General features: G+C 47.7%; 1 protein-coding gene across 6 annotated transcripts in view; it reads right to left on the bottom strand.

Moving 5' to 3' along the window:
* The window catches only part of LOC123772179 (transmembrane protein 138), a 137789-nt gene that overhangs the window by 31474 nt on the left and 89159 nt on the right, over positions 1-17156 (bottom strand). For 5 of the 6 annotated variants that reach the window (XR_011224049.1, XR_011224047.1, XR_011224048.1 and 2 more), the window contains exon 4: positions 8826-9000. Coding sequence is in view for 2 of the 6 variants with exons in the window: in XM_045765232.2 (XP_045621188.1) it covers positions 8826-9000 (175 nt within the window). In the remaining 4 variants the exon portion in view is untranslated. Of the gene's footprint in view, positions 1-8585; positions 8675-8825; positions 9001-17156 lie in introns of those variants that run through there. The other variant, XM_069311297.1, reaches the window with a different exon arrangement.

The following is a 17156-nucleotide window of genomic DNA, read 5'->3' as shown; positions in this document are numbered from 1 at the left end:
GATATGCTAATGTCAGACTTTGGCATCAGTCATGTGTATGGAGTTCTTAGGCCTGCCGGGGACCACGGCCAGAACCGGGCCCCCTCAGAGAGGCAAGGGGAGCAATGGCCTATAGAAGCCCCCGTGTGGTTGGAAGCATTCTATGTCTGCCATCGACTGGAACAGGCACCCAGAAAGGTAAGCGCCCCAAAACAAACCCCTATTCTGGTTAAAATTGCTACCAAAAGCCGAACTAGTGGATAGAACTCCCCAACAGAAAAAAAGCAAACTAGTGTGATGTCACACGTCGCCGTGCCGCTGTCTGTGCAGCTTCTCCCCTCCCCGGGAGGGAGAAGGGGGAGCCCCAGACCCTCCACGCCGGCTACCCACACCTCAGTTCTTGAGGCTGGATGTCAAAAATGCGAAAAAAACGCCGACCGGAGGGAGGGAGGGATGCCGGGGAGCCTATGGGACTCACCCAGAAAATGGCGTTTCATTACATTCAACGCTGGTTTTCTGGGGGGGAGCCCCGTCGGCTCCCCGGAGCTAACTACCCACAGACGGAAAAAGAGGGACTTACCCGGGAGGCGGGTGTCGTTCATTCCTCAACTCGAAGCCGAGACAACTGGCTGCAACCGCCGACCCAAAGCAACACAGGCCCGATGGGGCCCAGGGACATTCACAAGGTAATGAGCAGTCAGGACCCTGATCGACTGCCAAAATCCCCGTGCCCGAATATCAGACCAAGACATATTCCCAAAGACGGCAGCAAGAGCCGCGAACATACGGTCGTCATGGGCACGGGGATAGACCGCAGGCTGGCTGGACTTAATAACCCTGCGGACGACCTGTGAGACCCGAACCCGCTAACAGGGAAGAAGGGAAACCGGATCAACCCACAGCGCGTCCCCGGACACAGAAGCCGTGGCGCGCAAATAATGGCGAAGCGCCGCAACCGGACACAAAACATGATGTACCCCCGGCCTGACCAACCAAGAAACAACCACCCACGGACCCCTCCGGAATGCATCAGTCTCATTCTTCGCCAGAAAAGAAGGAGATGGCTGCAAGCGAACAAAACAATCTCCACGATCAAAAGAGCAGAAACCCCTGCGCCGGAGGAGAGCATGAAGCTCCCCTACCCAACCCCCAGAGGGCAATACCAACAAGAAAAGAGCCTTGGAGAAACAATCCCGGACCGAAGGGGCCACAACGAAACGAGGAGACGAAAGGAAAGCGAGCACTCGGTTCAAACACCAGGACGGCTCAGGCGGCGCATGAGCAGGCCGGAGGTGAAACAAGGCACGAGACAGCTTGCGAAATGGCACAGACGTAACATCGATACCGAAGGCAAGCTGAAGCGGCTCCGCCAGCACCGCACGATACGAGGCGACAGTGTTAGGCATAAGATGATGGTCCTGAAACAAACAAGAGAGAAAGGACAAGACCACAGTAACAGACAAGGAACTAACACAACGAAGACGCAAAAAGAAACAGAAGGACCGCCAGGAAACTTCATACTGCCGCCGAGAAGAAGCCCTCAGGTGGGACACCAACAAGGAGGCTACCTGATCACCATAGAGATGATGATAAACTCGAGTCAAAAACACCATAAGCGAAGACTCGAGGAGAAGATCGAACCAGCCACGTGACATACCGGCCCGAACTGCTGAAAGAGGTGGAGCCGCGGGAAAACCCTCGGGTTCGGACACCGAGCAAGCAGCGCCTGAAACCAAGGCTGGGCCGGCCACCAAGGGGCCAGAAGGACAACTCTCCCCTGGTAAGTCTCCAAGCGAGTCAGGACCTGAAGCAACAGCTGAACTGGGGAAAGAGGTACAGGAACCCCCACCTCAACCAGTCTAGCCGAAAGGCATCTACCCCGATGGCCTCGCGATCGGGGAAGGGCGCCGCATACACAGGAAGACGCCGCGACCACACCGAGGCGAAGAGGTCCTCCTCGGGCCGCCTGAACGTCTGGCAAAGCCAATGGAAGGACTCGTCGTCGACCATCCACTCCGTGGAGAGCGGAACGAAGCGAGACAGGGCGTCGGCCAAGACGTTGGACACGCCCCGTACGTGAACCGCCAGGAGAGCCAAACCCCGAGAACTCAGCAGACGAGTCACCCGAAGCGACCAACCCCAAAGAGACAAGGACCGCATCGAACGCCCGCGATTCATGCAATGAACCACCGGAGAGCAGTCCGAATGGAGCCGAATCGTCGATCCGCGGGCCACCCGAATCCTCCAAAGAGCAAACCACACTGCCACGAACTCCCGCACCGTGCTGTGAGCTCGACGGAAGGACGGATCCCAACTCCCCTGGCCGGCCTGGTGAGCACTGGTCACAAAGCCCCAGCCGAGAGACGACGCATCCGTGTACACATCGAGCAAGGGCTCTGGTAGGCGCCAAGGCACTGAAGCCCGAAAAACCCGAAGAGGAAGCCGGTGATGCAGCAACCGACGCAAGGCCCCCAGGGGTCGAACCCTACGATCGCGAGAGAGGCGGAAGGGGGTGACCCCGAAGGAACCAGAACAGCCGACGAAGCCAAACCCGACCCAGCGGGTAGACCACCATCGAGAAATTCAGGCTCCAGCACAGTCCCTCGAGCAACCGCCGGGTGACCCGAGGGCCCACCAGAAACAAACGAAGGCGGGACCACAGCCGCAGGAGAGACTCCGGAGGGAGAGACAAGGAGGCGGTCCGAGTCCCAAACGAGACATAGCCAAATCCGAACACGAGAGGGGATACCAGATGGAACTTCCTCCAGTTCACCAAGAACCCGAACCCGGCGAGCTGGGAAAGAACCAAATCCCTGGCTAGCAAGCAAGCCTATTGGCTGGGAGCCCAAACCAGCCAGTCGTCGAGGTAGGAGCTGGTCGGACGAGCGGACAGCACGCTGGACTTGTGATACTCTGGTCCTGGGTTCGATCCCAGGCGCCGGCGAGAAACAATGGGCAGAGTTTCTTTCACCCTATGCCCCTGTTACCTAGCAGTAAAATAGGTACCTGGGTGTTAGTCAGCTGTCACGGGCTGCTTCCTGGGGGTGGAGGCCTGGTCGAGGACCGGGCCGCAGGGACACTAAAGCCCCGAAATCATCTCAAGATAACCTCAAGATAGGCCAACACCCAAACACCTAGGAGACGCAAACGGGCCACCACAACCCGTGAAAGGCGCGTGAACACGCGAAGTGCCAGGTTCAACCCGAACAGGAGACAACGAAAGCCGTAACTCAGACGCCCCACAACAAAACCGAGCCAGTCCCTGAACCGTGGATGAATCGGGACATGCCAATAAGCGTCCAAGAGGTCTAGGGACACCATCCAAGCGTCCGGCTCCAAGAGGAGCCGAACCTGAGACAGCATAGTCATCCGAAAGAAGAGGCAATGAACCCAGGGGTTCAGACGGGACAAGTCCAGAATGAACCGCAGGTCCACGCAGTCCCGTTTCGGAACCAGAAACTGACGGGAAACCCATCTGAGGGATGACGTCGTTTCGACGACGCCCAAGCGAACCCACTCCAAGACGACCCGACAGAGCGCAGGGGAAGAAACCTGCCCTGCCAGCCCAGACCCCCCCAAGGAAAGGGGGGGCCACCCAACGCCATCACAGGCCGACAGACACGACCCAAAAGGCCCACGAATCGTGGGACCAGGTGTGGGCGAACAGCGCAAGCCTCTCCCCCCCATCGCCCCGTCAATGGAGCAAACCGCAAAAGGGCCGGCGACCCTTACGAGACCCAGAACCCCGCACAGAGCGAACACCGCGCCAACCAGACGAGGGAGGGGTCCGAAGTAGGAGCCGAACCCGAACCTGACACCAGTGGCCTACCACGATGAGAGGAACCCCGAGCCCTGGCACGACCCTTCCGGGAAGACCCACCCCGGGACCCCAACAAGTCCGACATCGGACGACAAGCCGACGACGCAGCCTAAATAAACTGCATCACGGCCGACTCCTCAAAAAGAAGAGGACAAAAAGGCGAAGAACGCCTAAGAGCCAGAGCCCAAGCAGATTCCACGGAGGAACCCAGCACCGTCTGCCGACACACGAGACGGGAAGCATAAAACAGGGAAACCGCATCCCGCAAAATCGGTGTGAACAGCTTCAACAAGGCAGCCGACGAACGTGCTGCCGAGGATGAGGTGCCGGACCCCGGGATGAACCCAAGCGTCCTCACATCCTCCACGAGCCAATCCGAGGACAGCTCCAGGAGGGAAAAGAACCGCAAGGCCGAATCCAAAAGGCCCCGGGCACGTAAGTCCTCCGCTATAAGCGCTGCCGAAAGAGAAGGAACCTGCACATGGAGCTGAATAACGCTCACATCGCGGGGAAGGGCAGGGGCAAACAAGCACTCATTCAGGTACTCAAGATCGCCCCCCAGGAAAACCTGAAGCACCGTGGAAGCTTTCCGCCACTCCAGCGTGCGGGAACAACAGAAGGAATGCCAGGAATCCAGAACAAACAAGGGGCAGTCCACTAGCCAGGAAAACTCCGGAACCTTATAACAGAGCCAGAAATGAAACGAAGTCCCAAACCTGAACTCGGACGGATGCATTTCCGAGGCATAATCTGGGTCACGCAGGAGGTAAGCTGCAAAGGCCACCCGCACCACACCAGGTTGAATGCGATAAGCCGAAAACCTCCAGAAAGACAGAACCGACGTACCCGGGGAACACGGAACCGAACCCGAGGAGGGGCCGACACCAAATCCAACTCGTACGCAGAGGGGGAAAAGAAAACCCCACACCTTGAAACAATAAGCCCCGCTCAGAGGGGAAGAAAAACCCAGGTGGGGTCCAGCGGGGCCCAAGGCCCCCAAGTCAGCCCCTCCCCAGCCTCGAGATCCTTCACCACAGGACCTGGGGCCGAGTCCTCTCCCCAAGCCCCGACCCCACAAGACAAGGACGGAGCAGCCGTAGAAGCTGGAGGAAGGGGGGCCCACTGGTCAGACGCAGAAGCTTCGGCTGGGAGACAAGACTCGAATGCCTCTGCCCCCCCCCCCCCCCACCAAGAAGGGGCATCCCCGAAGCGGCCCGAGTCTCGAGATCAAGTAACCCTAACCCCTGCTCTGACCCCAAAACCCTCAGAAGCTTCGAGGCTAGAAGCAGGGGGGGGGGGGACCAGAACGAACAGAAGGGGAAGGACGAGGAGGTGCGGACTGAACCAGGATCGAAGCGACCCCCACACCAAGTCCAGGTCTCGAAAAGCAAAGCGGGGCAGCCCCAGGACATCCTGGTGAGCAACCAACCGAGCGCGTTGCAACAGACAAAACCTAGACTGCAACGCACGCGCCGCCTGTACCCGAATAGAATCATCAGAGGATTGGGTAAATTGAGTCACAAGTAAGCAGCAACACTCACAGGACTCAGGGTTGAAAGTATCACCGACCCAACAGGCAGCGTGGCAGAGGCAAAAAAATGAGGGTCACCCTGAGACAAGGGGACCGAGCAACCCTCAAACTCGCACACAGCGAGCGGGGACTCCGGGGTCACAACCATCGAACCCACGCGCCCCCTAGGGGATTCCCAGGGTCCTGAGCGTTTACTTTAAGAGGACCCAGGTAGTCAGGTAGTCCCAGGCAGGGCGCTGCTAACCGGTGCCCAAAACTACCAAGCGAACTTCTATAGCTGTACCACAGGGACGTGTACACTCACGGGGCCCTAGCAGGGGGCGCCACCGAGGAGAACCGTGGAAGGGCAAAAACCAGTGGAAAAGTAGGGCAGAACCCCCCACCAGGCAAAAACAAAAAGAAAAACAAAACCCCGCAAGAGGACAGCGAACCCTAAGGAACAGAGCCGGCCGCTATGTTGGGAATACAAGCTGTGCAGCACCCTGCACCAGTGCAAACTGCCTCTTACCTGCCGATAACAAGGGAGAACAGAACACCCAAGAGCCCAACAGCCGGCCGAAAAACCGAAAAGGTAAAACGGACCAGCAGAGGCAGACCCCGAGGAGCCTGTGGAAGGTGGCCCCCAGGCCTCAAGGGCAGTACTTACAGGGCACCTAGGGAAGGAAGCCCTAGGTGCATGCAGCCCGAGTACTGAAGATAAGTCCTGGCTCTCGCACCCACAAAAACATACACCACACGCAAAGCACAGTGCTGTAGTGACACCGGAGCCAGAGCACACGACCTTCGCCTATAGCATCAGCCTCAAGAACTGAGGTGTGGGTAGCCGGCGTGGAGGGTCTGGGGCACCCCCTTTCCCCTCCCAGGGAGGGGGGGATGATGCGCAGACAGCGGTGCGGCGACGTGTGACGTCACACTATTTTGCTTGTTTCTGTTGGGGAGTTTTATCCACTAGTTCGGCTTTTGGTAACAATTTTAACCAGAATAGGGGTTTGTTTTGGGGTGCTTACCTTTCTGGGTGCCTGTTCCAGTCGATGGTAGACATAGAATGCTTCCAACCACACGGGGGTTTCTATAGGCCATTGCTCCCCTTGCCTCTCTGAGGGGGCCCGATTCTGGCCATGGTCCCCAGTAGGCCTAAGAACTCCATACACATGACTGATGCCAAAGTCTGACATTAGCATATCAGCCTGGGAAAGCTCTGGGGAGCCGTTCGGGGCTCCCCCCAGAAAATAAATAAAAAAAATGAAAAATTTTGAAACACAGAACAAGTGTCAAAAAGGTTCGTTCGGTGTTCAGCAGGTAGGCTGCTCCATGTTTCTTATAAAAAAAAAAGTTTAAACAATTTGAAAAACGGACAAATGCCATAAAGGTTCGTTCAGTGTTTGTCGGGTAGTCTGCTCCATTATTGAGACGTAAATGAAAAATAGAAAACAAATGGAACACATTTGAAACAAAGAAAGATTGTCATAAGGGAGCAAACTACCTTACAAACACTGAACGAACCTTTTTATGGCATTTGTCCGTTTTTCAAATTTTTTCAACTTTTTTATTATTTTTTTTTTAATTTAAGAAACATAGAGCAGTCTACCTGCCAAATACCGAATGAACCTTTTTTGACATTTGTTCTGTGGTTTGAAATTTTTAATTTTTGTTTTCGTTTTTTTATATTTAAGAAACATGAAGCAGCCTACCTGTCGAACACCGAGCGAACCTTTTTGACATTTGTTCTGTTTCAAAATTTTTCATTTTTTTTTTTTTTTACAAAACATGGAGCAGCCTACCTGCCGAACACTGAATGAACCATTTGATATAAGACAAATGAAAACGCGCCTCCGGGTATTTGTATTTTTCACGTTCTATTCAAAACTCCCGCAGCTACATGGGGTTCACATAATTTTCCTCAGGGCTCTTGTAAACAGACGCCATCTTTAAAAAAAATTATGGTCCACATTCCCGGGTGTGAGAGCCTCAGTACTGAGTGAGGAACCAAGGCCGGCACATACAGCATGAGCTCACAGCACTGCTGTTCAGCTTGTGACCACAGCACTGCTGTTCAGCTTGTGACCACAGCATCGCTTAATAATGTCAACATATATATATAACTTGTATTATTTAGCCATGATAGTATTAGAGAAGAGCTGGAGTGTGATAATGACTGTGTACAATGTTCAAATATCAGTGATTCAATGCTGTTCACGATGTTCACAGCACTAGCCACAGTACCACAGTATTATTTCGTCCATCTAGGACTCTTCAAATGACTTCTTAGGTTCCTTTACAAAATAAACTTGTGATCAAATGTTCATTTACAGGAACAAGTGACCAGGATTGTGATAATAGCAGGATTGTGGTGATAATTATTAGATAATCAGCGCTGTGCATAGTAATCGAGGTAGCCTCACTGTGTGTGTGACAGCCACTCTTGTTTTGTTCACCATACTAGCTTAGTGGTCCGCTATGGTGAACACATATGTACATGGGTATATATAATGTGTGTATATAGTGTAATAACGGCAACAAGAGTATGTTGAGAGAAGCTATTTTGGTGAGGGAGGTGACGTTGTAATCGTAGTGTCTTCTGCTGTCTGCTGTGTGATTTCTCATGCAGTGTATGGTGGCCACTGTACTGTTTGGACACAATACCGGCTTACTTGCTTAGTTCTGGTGAATAAAACACATACATAGGTATACATACGTAAATAGTGTAATAAAAACAATAACAGTATGGTGGGAGGAGGGGTGATGGCGAGTACGATGTTGGAGGAGTGAGGGAGGACTGGCTGGCTGGGTGTGGCAGCTGACACTTGTGGAGTCCCGTGTGTGTTTACGGTGTGTGTATATAGTGTGTCATACTGTACAGTGTGTAAATAGATTGTATATATACATAAATTAGCATGATACATTGGGAATATGTGTCTGATATGTGTACACATGTGTCATGCACGTAACAGTGTCTTCAGACACTACGGATGTTCTACTGCCATAATATAGTGAACGTCTTCATTATACATAGGATTGGCACGTAAAAACAAATAAAATGTATTTGGAACTGTGCACAAAAAATTAACAAAATATATTCGCGGCAGCGCGTGCATCCTGCCCTGGGAGCGTACGCCACAGGCGAATGGGGAATGATGACGTCACTCGCCAACTTACGGACCCTAAGTACAATTTCAACTTTCAGTTACTATACCCATACTCAGAGAAGGGTTTTTGACACTTTCAAAACAAAAAATAATTTTTTCCAGAGAATTTATTTCCTGCGCACTTGGGGGGGTGTCATATTTGGAAGTTGAGCAGTTGAGGGGTTAAGAAAGCCTCAATTACTTGCATAACAGGTGAGACTGAAAGAATTATATACAATTTCTTTGTAAAAATACTGATGATAACATTTAAGAACAGCTAAGTGTGTTTGATAAATTATTTTTTAAACCAAAATTTAATTATTACTTTTTTATATATACAGCACTGTACTGTAATATAATTCTGACTTACCTACTCTCTGAATGGTGAACAGAGAAACCATCCCATGAGTCCAAATGTATACCTCAGGTTTCTGCCACTGTTTTTCTAATGACCAGGAGTGTAGGCCAATTGATAATCCTAAATAAGTTATTACCACAAGGATACACCACTGAAATTTGTGAAATAACTCGCCAATGAGACCAGCCTGTAAGGAAACAAAATGAAATTTAAATTATAGTTACAGGATTTTTATCAAACATGAAGAGATTCAACAGATTTGTTGAGATGTCTGTTTCCATCAAGTGTCTAAAACTGCTATTAGTGGACAACAACCCTACCGTCCCTCAAAATATATACAGTATATGTTCTTGGGATTATGTAAAGATATCAAATCTAAAGCAGTTTGGTTATGCTGTTAAAGTTATGACAAAAGCTACTGACACCAATGTTAGTCTTAACATTATAATGAAAAATAAAACATTCAAATAATTCTCTACATATAATTTAGAACACTATTATTGGATGATATTAGTGTCAAAGTTCTTTAGCACAAATCTAATAAGTCATTCTTAAGTTCATTTCCAGAAAGTGAATGAAAATAATAAATCAAGATTTGAATGTACTGTATATGGAATTTTAGTTTTTGTTTTAGCAGGAAATTCATTTGCTTCCTTAGGCAAATGCCTGCTGTTATCATACACATCCACAAGACAACATTTTGCACAAATAAAGCAAGGCTATTTTCAGTCTTGCCAGGTCATATTGATACAATTGAGCTAAAGTTGCAAGGATCATATGAAATCCAGGTAGAGACAAAAGGTCATAAGTGATATTGAGAGAAATCCAAAATACATTTTCTTGTATGCAAAATCTAGAGCAAAAACTGCATCCTATATTGGGCCCTTATGAAAGGGTGATGGAACATTCACAGATGACAGCAAAGAAATGTGTGAAATACTAAGGTTACAGTATGATTCTGTTTTCAGTGAACCCTGAACACAATGTAGATTGATGATCCAAATGAACTCTTTATGAATGTAACACCATCACGGAACCATATGCAGTGGTACCTCTGTTTACGAATTTAATCCGTTCCATGAGACGGCTCATAACCCAAAACAGACTTTCCCCACAAGAAATAATGTAAATTGAATTAATCCATTCCAAACTCCCAAAAATATTAACTTCAAAATACATTTCATACTTAATAAACACAAATATTTTGTACTGTACTATAGTACAGTATGTTGTTACGGCCAGCTTGGGCCAGTAACTGGGTTCTTTCTGTTAACGTGTCTTATAATCTCTTCTTCCTGATCCAACCCCAAGTCGATGGTAAGTTTTCAATAATTGGCGGTAGCAAGTAACAGTGCAAGGAATAGAGGAGGATAAACAATACGCAATTACACCTTCACCCATATATTTTCACAAATATATATATATTATATCTCTAAGTATTACTACATATATTTACACAGTGTCGCTTTCACTCACAACACTCAATAGATCTGCAGTGTTCATCAAATCCAGGTATAAGTTCACTACGTCCATGTACACGTAATCAACACTCAATGGTAATCACCAACGATCCTCAACATGGGCCAGTCCACACACACCGTATCGTCATGATATCCAAATACCCTACATCCGCTCTCCAGAAGCACACTGGCAGAGGGCTTTAGCAACATGCTGACAGGGTTCTCAAATAATCACATACAGGGGGTAGCTAACACCCTGGCAGGAGTCTCTTGCAACACACTAGCAGCACTTCTCAGCAGGCAAACACTACTGTCGTCTCGTAACTCCTCTTGGCCAAATCCCGGAACGTTGGTCCGTACAACACTACATAAATCCAGCAGCTAACACACTGCTACTACTAATGACAGCCACTTTGTCCTCTCTTAGGACCAAGTCAGGAGTTCTGGACTGCCCAAGGTGAACTACCCTCCTCAGCACAATCGCCTCCTTACGTCACCTTTGTGAACATAAAATGTCATTAGCTAGGCAGACAGTATACTGGGTGACCTTAGGATAAAACCCTTCCACTGAGAAACTGACATTGTAATTGTCTGCACAATCTAGATGGCATTGATATCATTATGCCACCCACCAGAGGTCATCATCATTGATCTCACCTTCTAACCGAGGTATGAAACAGGAGCTTTTCATCGATGCCACACTACCGCCAACAGATGGTGTTGTTTGCAGCTCACCTAATACCTGGGTGTTGGAGTGCAGGTCCACAAATGGCGCCAAAATCGCCATTCCACACTCCAGCAATGGTGTTGATACCGCAACATATGTACAAGTTATAGCTTACTATTATTGATGACTCTTGTTGGCGTATGGAAGACGGTGAGGAGGGGGAGGAGGTGTTAGTATTTGAGAGTCCCCTTCCATTATAACATTAGGAAGTGATGACTTCTCTGGGGTACTTTCTCTTCCCTATGTTTTGCCTGCATACCATTAGGATCTGGTTGTGGCTCAGCTGCTTTTTTGTCTCACTAAGAACCTTTCCATAGAGACTTGTTTCTGGAGGGAGCCCCTTTGGCTCCCCGGAGCTAACCGGGATGATATGAATGTATTAGACCCTGGCATCAGTCAATGCGCATGGAGGTCTAGGCTTACTGGGGACCACGAGCCAGAACCTGGCCCCTCAGAGAGGCACGAGGAGCAATGGCCCATAGAAACCCCTCATGTGGTTGGAAGCCTTCTATGTCTGCCATCGACCGGGTCAGGCACCCAAAAAGGTAAGCGCCCCAAAACAAACCCCTATTCTGGTTAAAATATTACTACTGAAAGCTGAACCAGTGGACAGAACTTCCCAAATGAAAACAAGCAAACGAGCATGATGTCACCACGTCGCCCTGCCACTGTCTGCTCAACCCTCTCCTCCCCGGAAGGAAGGGGGAGCCCCAGACCCTTATGCCGGCTATCCACCCTTCAGTTCTGTAGCTAATGTGAAGTGCCAAGGTCGTGCACCTGTGGCTCCTGTTTTTCCAGTTCTGAACCTTGTGGTGTGGTGCTGTCTAAGTGGCGGTGTGCGAGCCAAGATTTATTTCACAAGTACTCAGGCTGCAGGTACCTAGGGTCCTCTTCCCTAGCCCCAACAACCTTCTACCCCCCCACCCAAAAAAAAAAAATATAAATATGCTAGGACACATTTGCATTAGGAAAAATTGCACCTTACTCACGAATGGAGTCCTTGCTAGTACTGGTCCTGTAGCCATACTGTGAAACCGTACCAAAAACTTTTGAATTTTAGTTTATTTCTTCGTTGTGTGCTGCTTCATTATAATATCTTTCATGCCCTTTAGGTGTCGTTAATAATCTGCCAGCTCTTCTTCATCAGTCACTTCTCTGACTCCATCAACCTACCTCCAAACTTCTCTTGACACCATCCCCCACCACCAAACTTCTCTTGACACCATCCCCCACCACCAAACTTCACTTGACACCATCCCCCACCACCAGACTCTTCTTGACACCATCTCCAACCACCAGACTTCTCTTGACACCATCCCCCACCACCAGACTTCTTTTGAAACCATCCCCCACCACCAGACTTCTCTTGACACCATCCACCACCACTGAAACCATCCCCCTACCACTGACACCATCCCCCACCACTGACACCATCCCCCACCACTGACACCATCCCCCCACCACCAAACTCTCTTGACACCATCCCCCACCACCAGACTTCTCTTGACACCATCCCCCACCACCAGACTTCTCTTGACACCATCCCCGACCACCAGACTTCTCTTGACACCATTCCCCACCACCAGACTTCTTTTGACACCATCCCCCACCACCAGACTTCTTTTGACACCATCCCCCACCACCAGACTTCTCTTGACACCATCCACCACCACTGAAACCATCCCCCTACCACTGACACCATCCCCCACCACTGACACCATCCCCCCACCACCAAACTCTCTTGACACCATCCCCCACCACCAGACTTCTCTTGACACCATCCCCCACCACCAGACTCTTCTTGACACCATCCCCGACCACCAGACTTCTCTTGACACCATCCCCCACCACCAGACTCCTCTTGACCCCATCCCCGGCCACTGAAACCATCCATCACTACTGACACCACCAGACTTCTCTGACACCATCCCCCACTACTGACAACACCTGACACCATCCCCCACTATTGACAACACCTGCCTACCCTGACAACACCTGCCTCCCCTGACAACACCTGCCTCACCTGATACCACCTGCCTTCCCTGACAACACCTGGCACCCCCTGTCTCCCGTGACACCACCTGCCTCCCTTGACAATACCTGATACCACCTGTCTCCCCGGACAGCAACTGACACCACCTGCCTTCCTTGACAACACCTGTCTCCCCTGACAAAAAGGTGACACCCCTAGGGTCAACACTTGCAGCAGAGGAGCTCCAGCATATTTCAACAATCCTAAGTATTGTAGTACAGGTTGATGGTAGTGAGTGGTGTCCCAGAGAACATAAAGGTATAGTGCTCTTGAAAAATAGGTGAGATAACAGGAAAGTGCTAAGGGAAGTGAAAAATCGGATGAGAAAAAGTTGCCCTAGTGTTTACAGTGCAGAGAAGAACATTCAAGATGGCCACTGGCAAGGGGAAAAACAAAACAGAGCTTGATTTTGAGGGATTCAATGAAGAAAGCATTGATATTAGTAGTCTACATAACAAGTTGGTAAATTTAGATACTATAGTGAACTCTCATGTAGAAATAATTAGTAAATTGAAAGAAAGTAATGACCATTTGAATAGCAAAGTTTTATGTCTTGAGGGTTTAGTGAAAGACTTGCGCAAGGATAAGAATCAATTGGAAACAAATTGCAAAGCCATGGAAGAAGAAAATAAACTCTTAAAAATAGCTTTGGAAGAAGTTAAAGTAAATTTAAACATAAATGACTACAATAGGTTAGGCAAGGAAATTCAACAGGAGAAACAGCTTTTGTCAGCACAGATGGAGGAAGTTACACAGGGAATAGAACAGTGCAAGAAAGATATGCAACTCACTTATGCACAAGTGGCCAAGGAGAAGGAAAAAATAGAAGAAGCAGTAAAGGAAGTCAAACACTGCAGCAACCAAGATAAAACAAACATTAGGCTAGAAGTGAGGAAAGAATTGGCATCTAACCCGAAGTTGGTGCAAAACACAGTTGATCGGAGTAAGTCCCTGATCATTTTTGGCTGCAAAGAAAAGGCGATAACATCTAGGTCAGAAAGAGCTGTAGAAGAAGCTAAAGTAGTAGATAAAATTGTTGGCCTCGTGGAAGGTCTTACAAACAGAGAGAATGTGTGCGACTACAGGAGAATAGGCAGGTACGTAAAAGGGAAAGATCGACCTTTGAGGATCACCCTAAACGGTGCCAAACAGATGGAAGAAGTACTAAGGAATGCTAGAAAATTGCAAAGGGATGAGGATGGGAAAGGGTGGTCGTTAAGACGAGATCTTTCAAAAGAAGATAGAGAGAAGCTGAAACTGAACCTCGCCGAGGCAAAACATTTAAATGAGAGCAGGAATGAAGAAGAAATAAATTCTTTTTTCTACAAAGTGATAGGGGGTAGGCAAACCAGTAAAGTGGTACATAAAGGCAAACCAACAAAATCAATAGAGAGAGGGGGAGTGAAGAATAAGGAGAGGGGGAACAAGTTCCTGAAGATTGCATACACCAACATAGATGGAGTGAGATCGAAGATACTGGAGTTAAGTGATGTAATACAGCTGCAGACACCAGACATTGTTGCACTCACGGAGACAAAACTTGAAGATGTAATTTTAAATGAGGTCATATTCCCAAGGGGCTACTCAATTTGGAGATGGGACAGAAAAATTAGGAAAGGCGGTGGCGTTGCTGTGCTGGTAAAAGAACACCTAAAGGTGAAGGAAATAATGACTGCCAATCCACAAGAAGTTGACATAATAGCACTAGAGATCTGCTATGAGGATGATAAACTAATGATGATAAATGCATATAGTCCACCGCCAAGCAGCACATGGTCAAAGGAGGAGCTAGATAGTAAACGTGAAGGTCTTATAACAATAATGAGAGAGATTATAGCGAGAGCGGATAACGATAGATCACGACTGTTGATAGTCGGTGACTTCAACTTGAAATCCATAGACTGGGAAGCATATGAAGCTAAAACAGAAGATTTTTGGATCTGTAAATTTGTAGACCTCATCCTGGAAACATTCTTGTATCAACATGTTAAACAAGCTACGAGGATGAGGGAAGGGGACGTTCCCTCCATGCTAGATTTGATATTTACCAGGAAGGAGGAAGAGATATTTGACATTCAGTACCTTCCTCCCTTGGGTAAAAGTGACCATGTCTTTTTGGGAATAAAGTATGCAATGCGTTATAAGCTGGAAGAAAATAAGGAGGTTGAAGCAGTTGAAAAACCAGACTTCAGGAGAGGACATTATGGTGACCTTAGAAATTTTTTTAGTGAGTATAATTGGACAGACTTGATGCTAGGCAAGGAAGTGAATGAGATGTATGGCAAGTTTTGTGAAATATATGATAAAGGCACAAAAAAATTTATACCAAAACAGAGATGCAGAACTAGGAAACAGGATTGGTTCAATAAAAATTGCGAGAGGGCTAGAGACCGAAAGACACAAAAATGGAATCAATACAGGAAGAGGCCGAACCCCCAAACATACCAGCGATACAAAGATGCGAGAAACAACTACACGGCAGTGAGGAGAGAGGCAGAAAGAAATTTTGAAAAAGGGATTGCGGACAAATGTAAAACAGAACCAGGTCTATTCTATAAATTCATAAACAACAAATTGCAGGTAAAGGATAATATTCAGAGGTTGAAAATGGGAAATAGATTCACGGAAGATGAAAAGGAAATGTGTGAAATACTAAACGAAAAGTTTCAAAGTGTGTTTGTACAAAATGAAATCTTTAGGGAACCAGATACAATAAGAATTCCAGAGAACAACATAGAACACATAGAGGTGTCTAGAGACGAAGTGGAAAAAATGCTCAAGGAGCTCGGTAAGAACAAAGCAGCTGGCCCAGATGGCGTTTCACCATGGGTTCAGAGAGAATGTGCATCTGAGCTCAGCATTCCACTTCACCTGATCTTTCAGGCATCCCTGTGTACAGGAATCGTAGCAGACGGGTGGAAACAGGCTAACGTAGTTCCAATCTACAAAAGTGGCAGCAGGGAAGACCCCCTCAATTATAGACCTGTATCATTGACAAGTGTAATAGTGAAAGTATTGGAAAAACTAATCAAAACTAAATGGGTAGAACACCTAGAAAGAAATGATATAATATCAGACAGACAGTATGGTTTTCGATCTGGAAGATCCTGTGTATCGAATTTACTCAGTTTCTATGATCGAGCCACAGAGATATTACAGGAAAGAGATGGTTGGGTTGACTGCATCTATCTGGACCTAAAAAAAGGCTTTCGACAGAGTTCCACATAAGAGGTTGTTCTGGAAACTGGAAAATATTGGAGGGGTGACAGGTAAGCTTCTATCATGGATGAAAAATTTTCTGACTGATAGAAAAATGAGGGCAGTAATCAGAGGCAATGTATCGGAATGGAGAAATGTCACAAGTGGAGTACCACAGGGTTCAGTTCTTGCACCAGTGATGTTTATTGTGTACATAAATGATCTACCAGTTGGTATACAGAATTATATGAACATGTTTGCTGATGATGCTAAGATAATAGGAAGGATAAGAAATTTAGATGACTGTCATGCCCTTCAAGAAGACCTGGACAAAATAAGTATATGGAGCACCACTTGGCAAATGGAATTTAATGTTAATAAATGTCATGTTATGGAATGTGGAATAGGAGAACATAGACCCCACACAACCTATATATTATGTGAGAAATCTTTAAAGAATTCTGATAAAGAAAGAGATCTAGGAGTGGTTCAAGATAGAAAACTATCACCTGAGGACCACATAAAGAATATTGTGCAAGGAGCCTATGCTATGCTTTCTAACTTCAGAATTGCATTTAAATACATGGATGGCGATATACTAAAGAAATTGTTCATGACTTTTGTTAGGCCAAAGCTAGAATATGCAGCTGTTGTGTGGTGCCCATATCTTAAGAAGCACATCAACAAACTGGAAAAGGTGCAACGACATGCTACTAAGTGGCTCCCAGAACTGAAGGGCAAGAGCTACGAGGAGAGGTTAGAAGCATTAAATATGCCAAAACTAGAAGACAGAAGAAAGAGAGGTGATATGATCACTACATACAAAATAGTAACAGGAATTGATAAAATCGACAGGGAAGACTTCCTGAGACCTGGAATTTCAAGAACAAGAGGTCATAGATTTAAACTAGCTAAACACAGATGCC

The sequence above is a fragment of the Procambarus clarkii genome, chromosome 69 (genome assembly GCF_040958095.1).
Source record: "Procambarus clarkii isolate CNS0578487 chromosome 69, FALCON_Pclarkii_2.0, whole genome shotgun sequence".
Lineage (NCBI taxonomy): Eukaryota > Metazoa > Arthropoda > Malacostraca > Decapoda > Cambaridae > Procambarus > Procambarus clarkii.
This window is presented reverse-complemented; position numbering and strand designations above follow the sequence as displayed.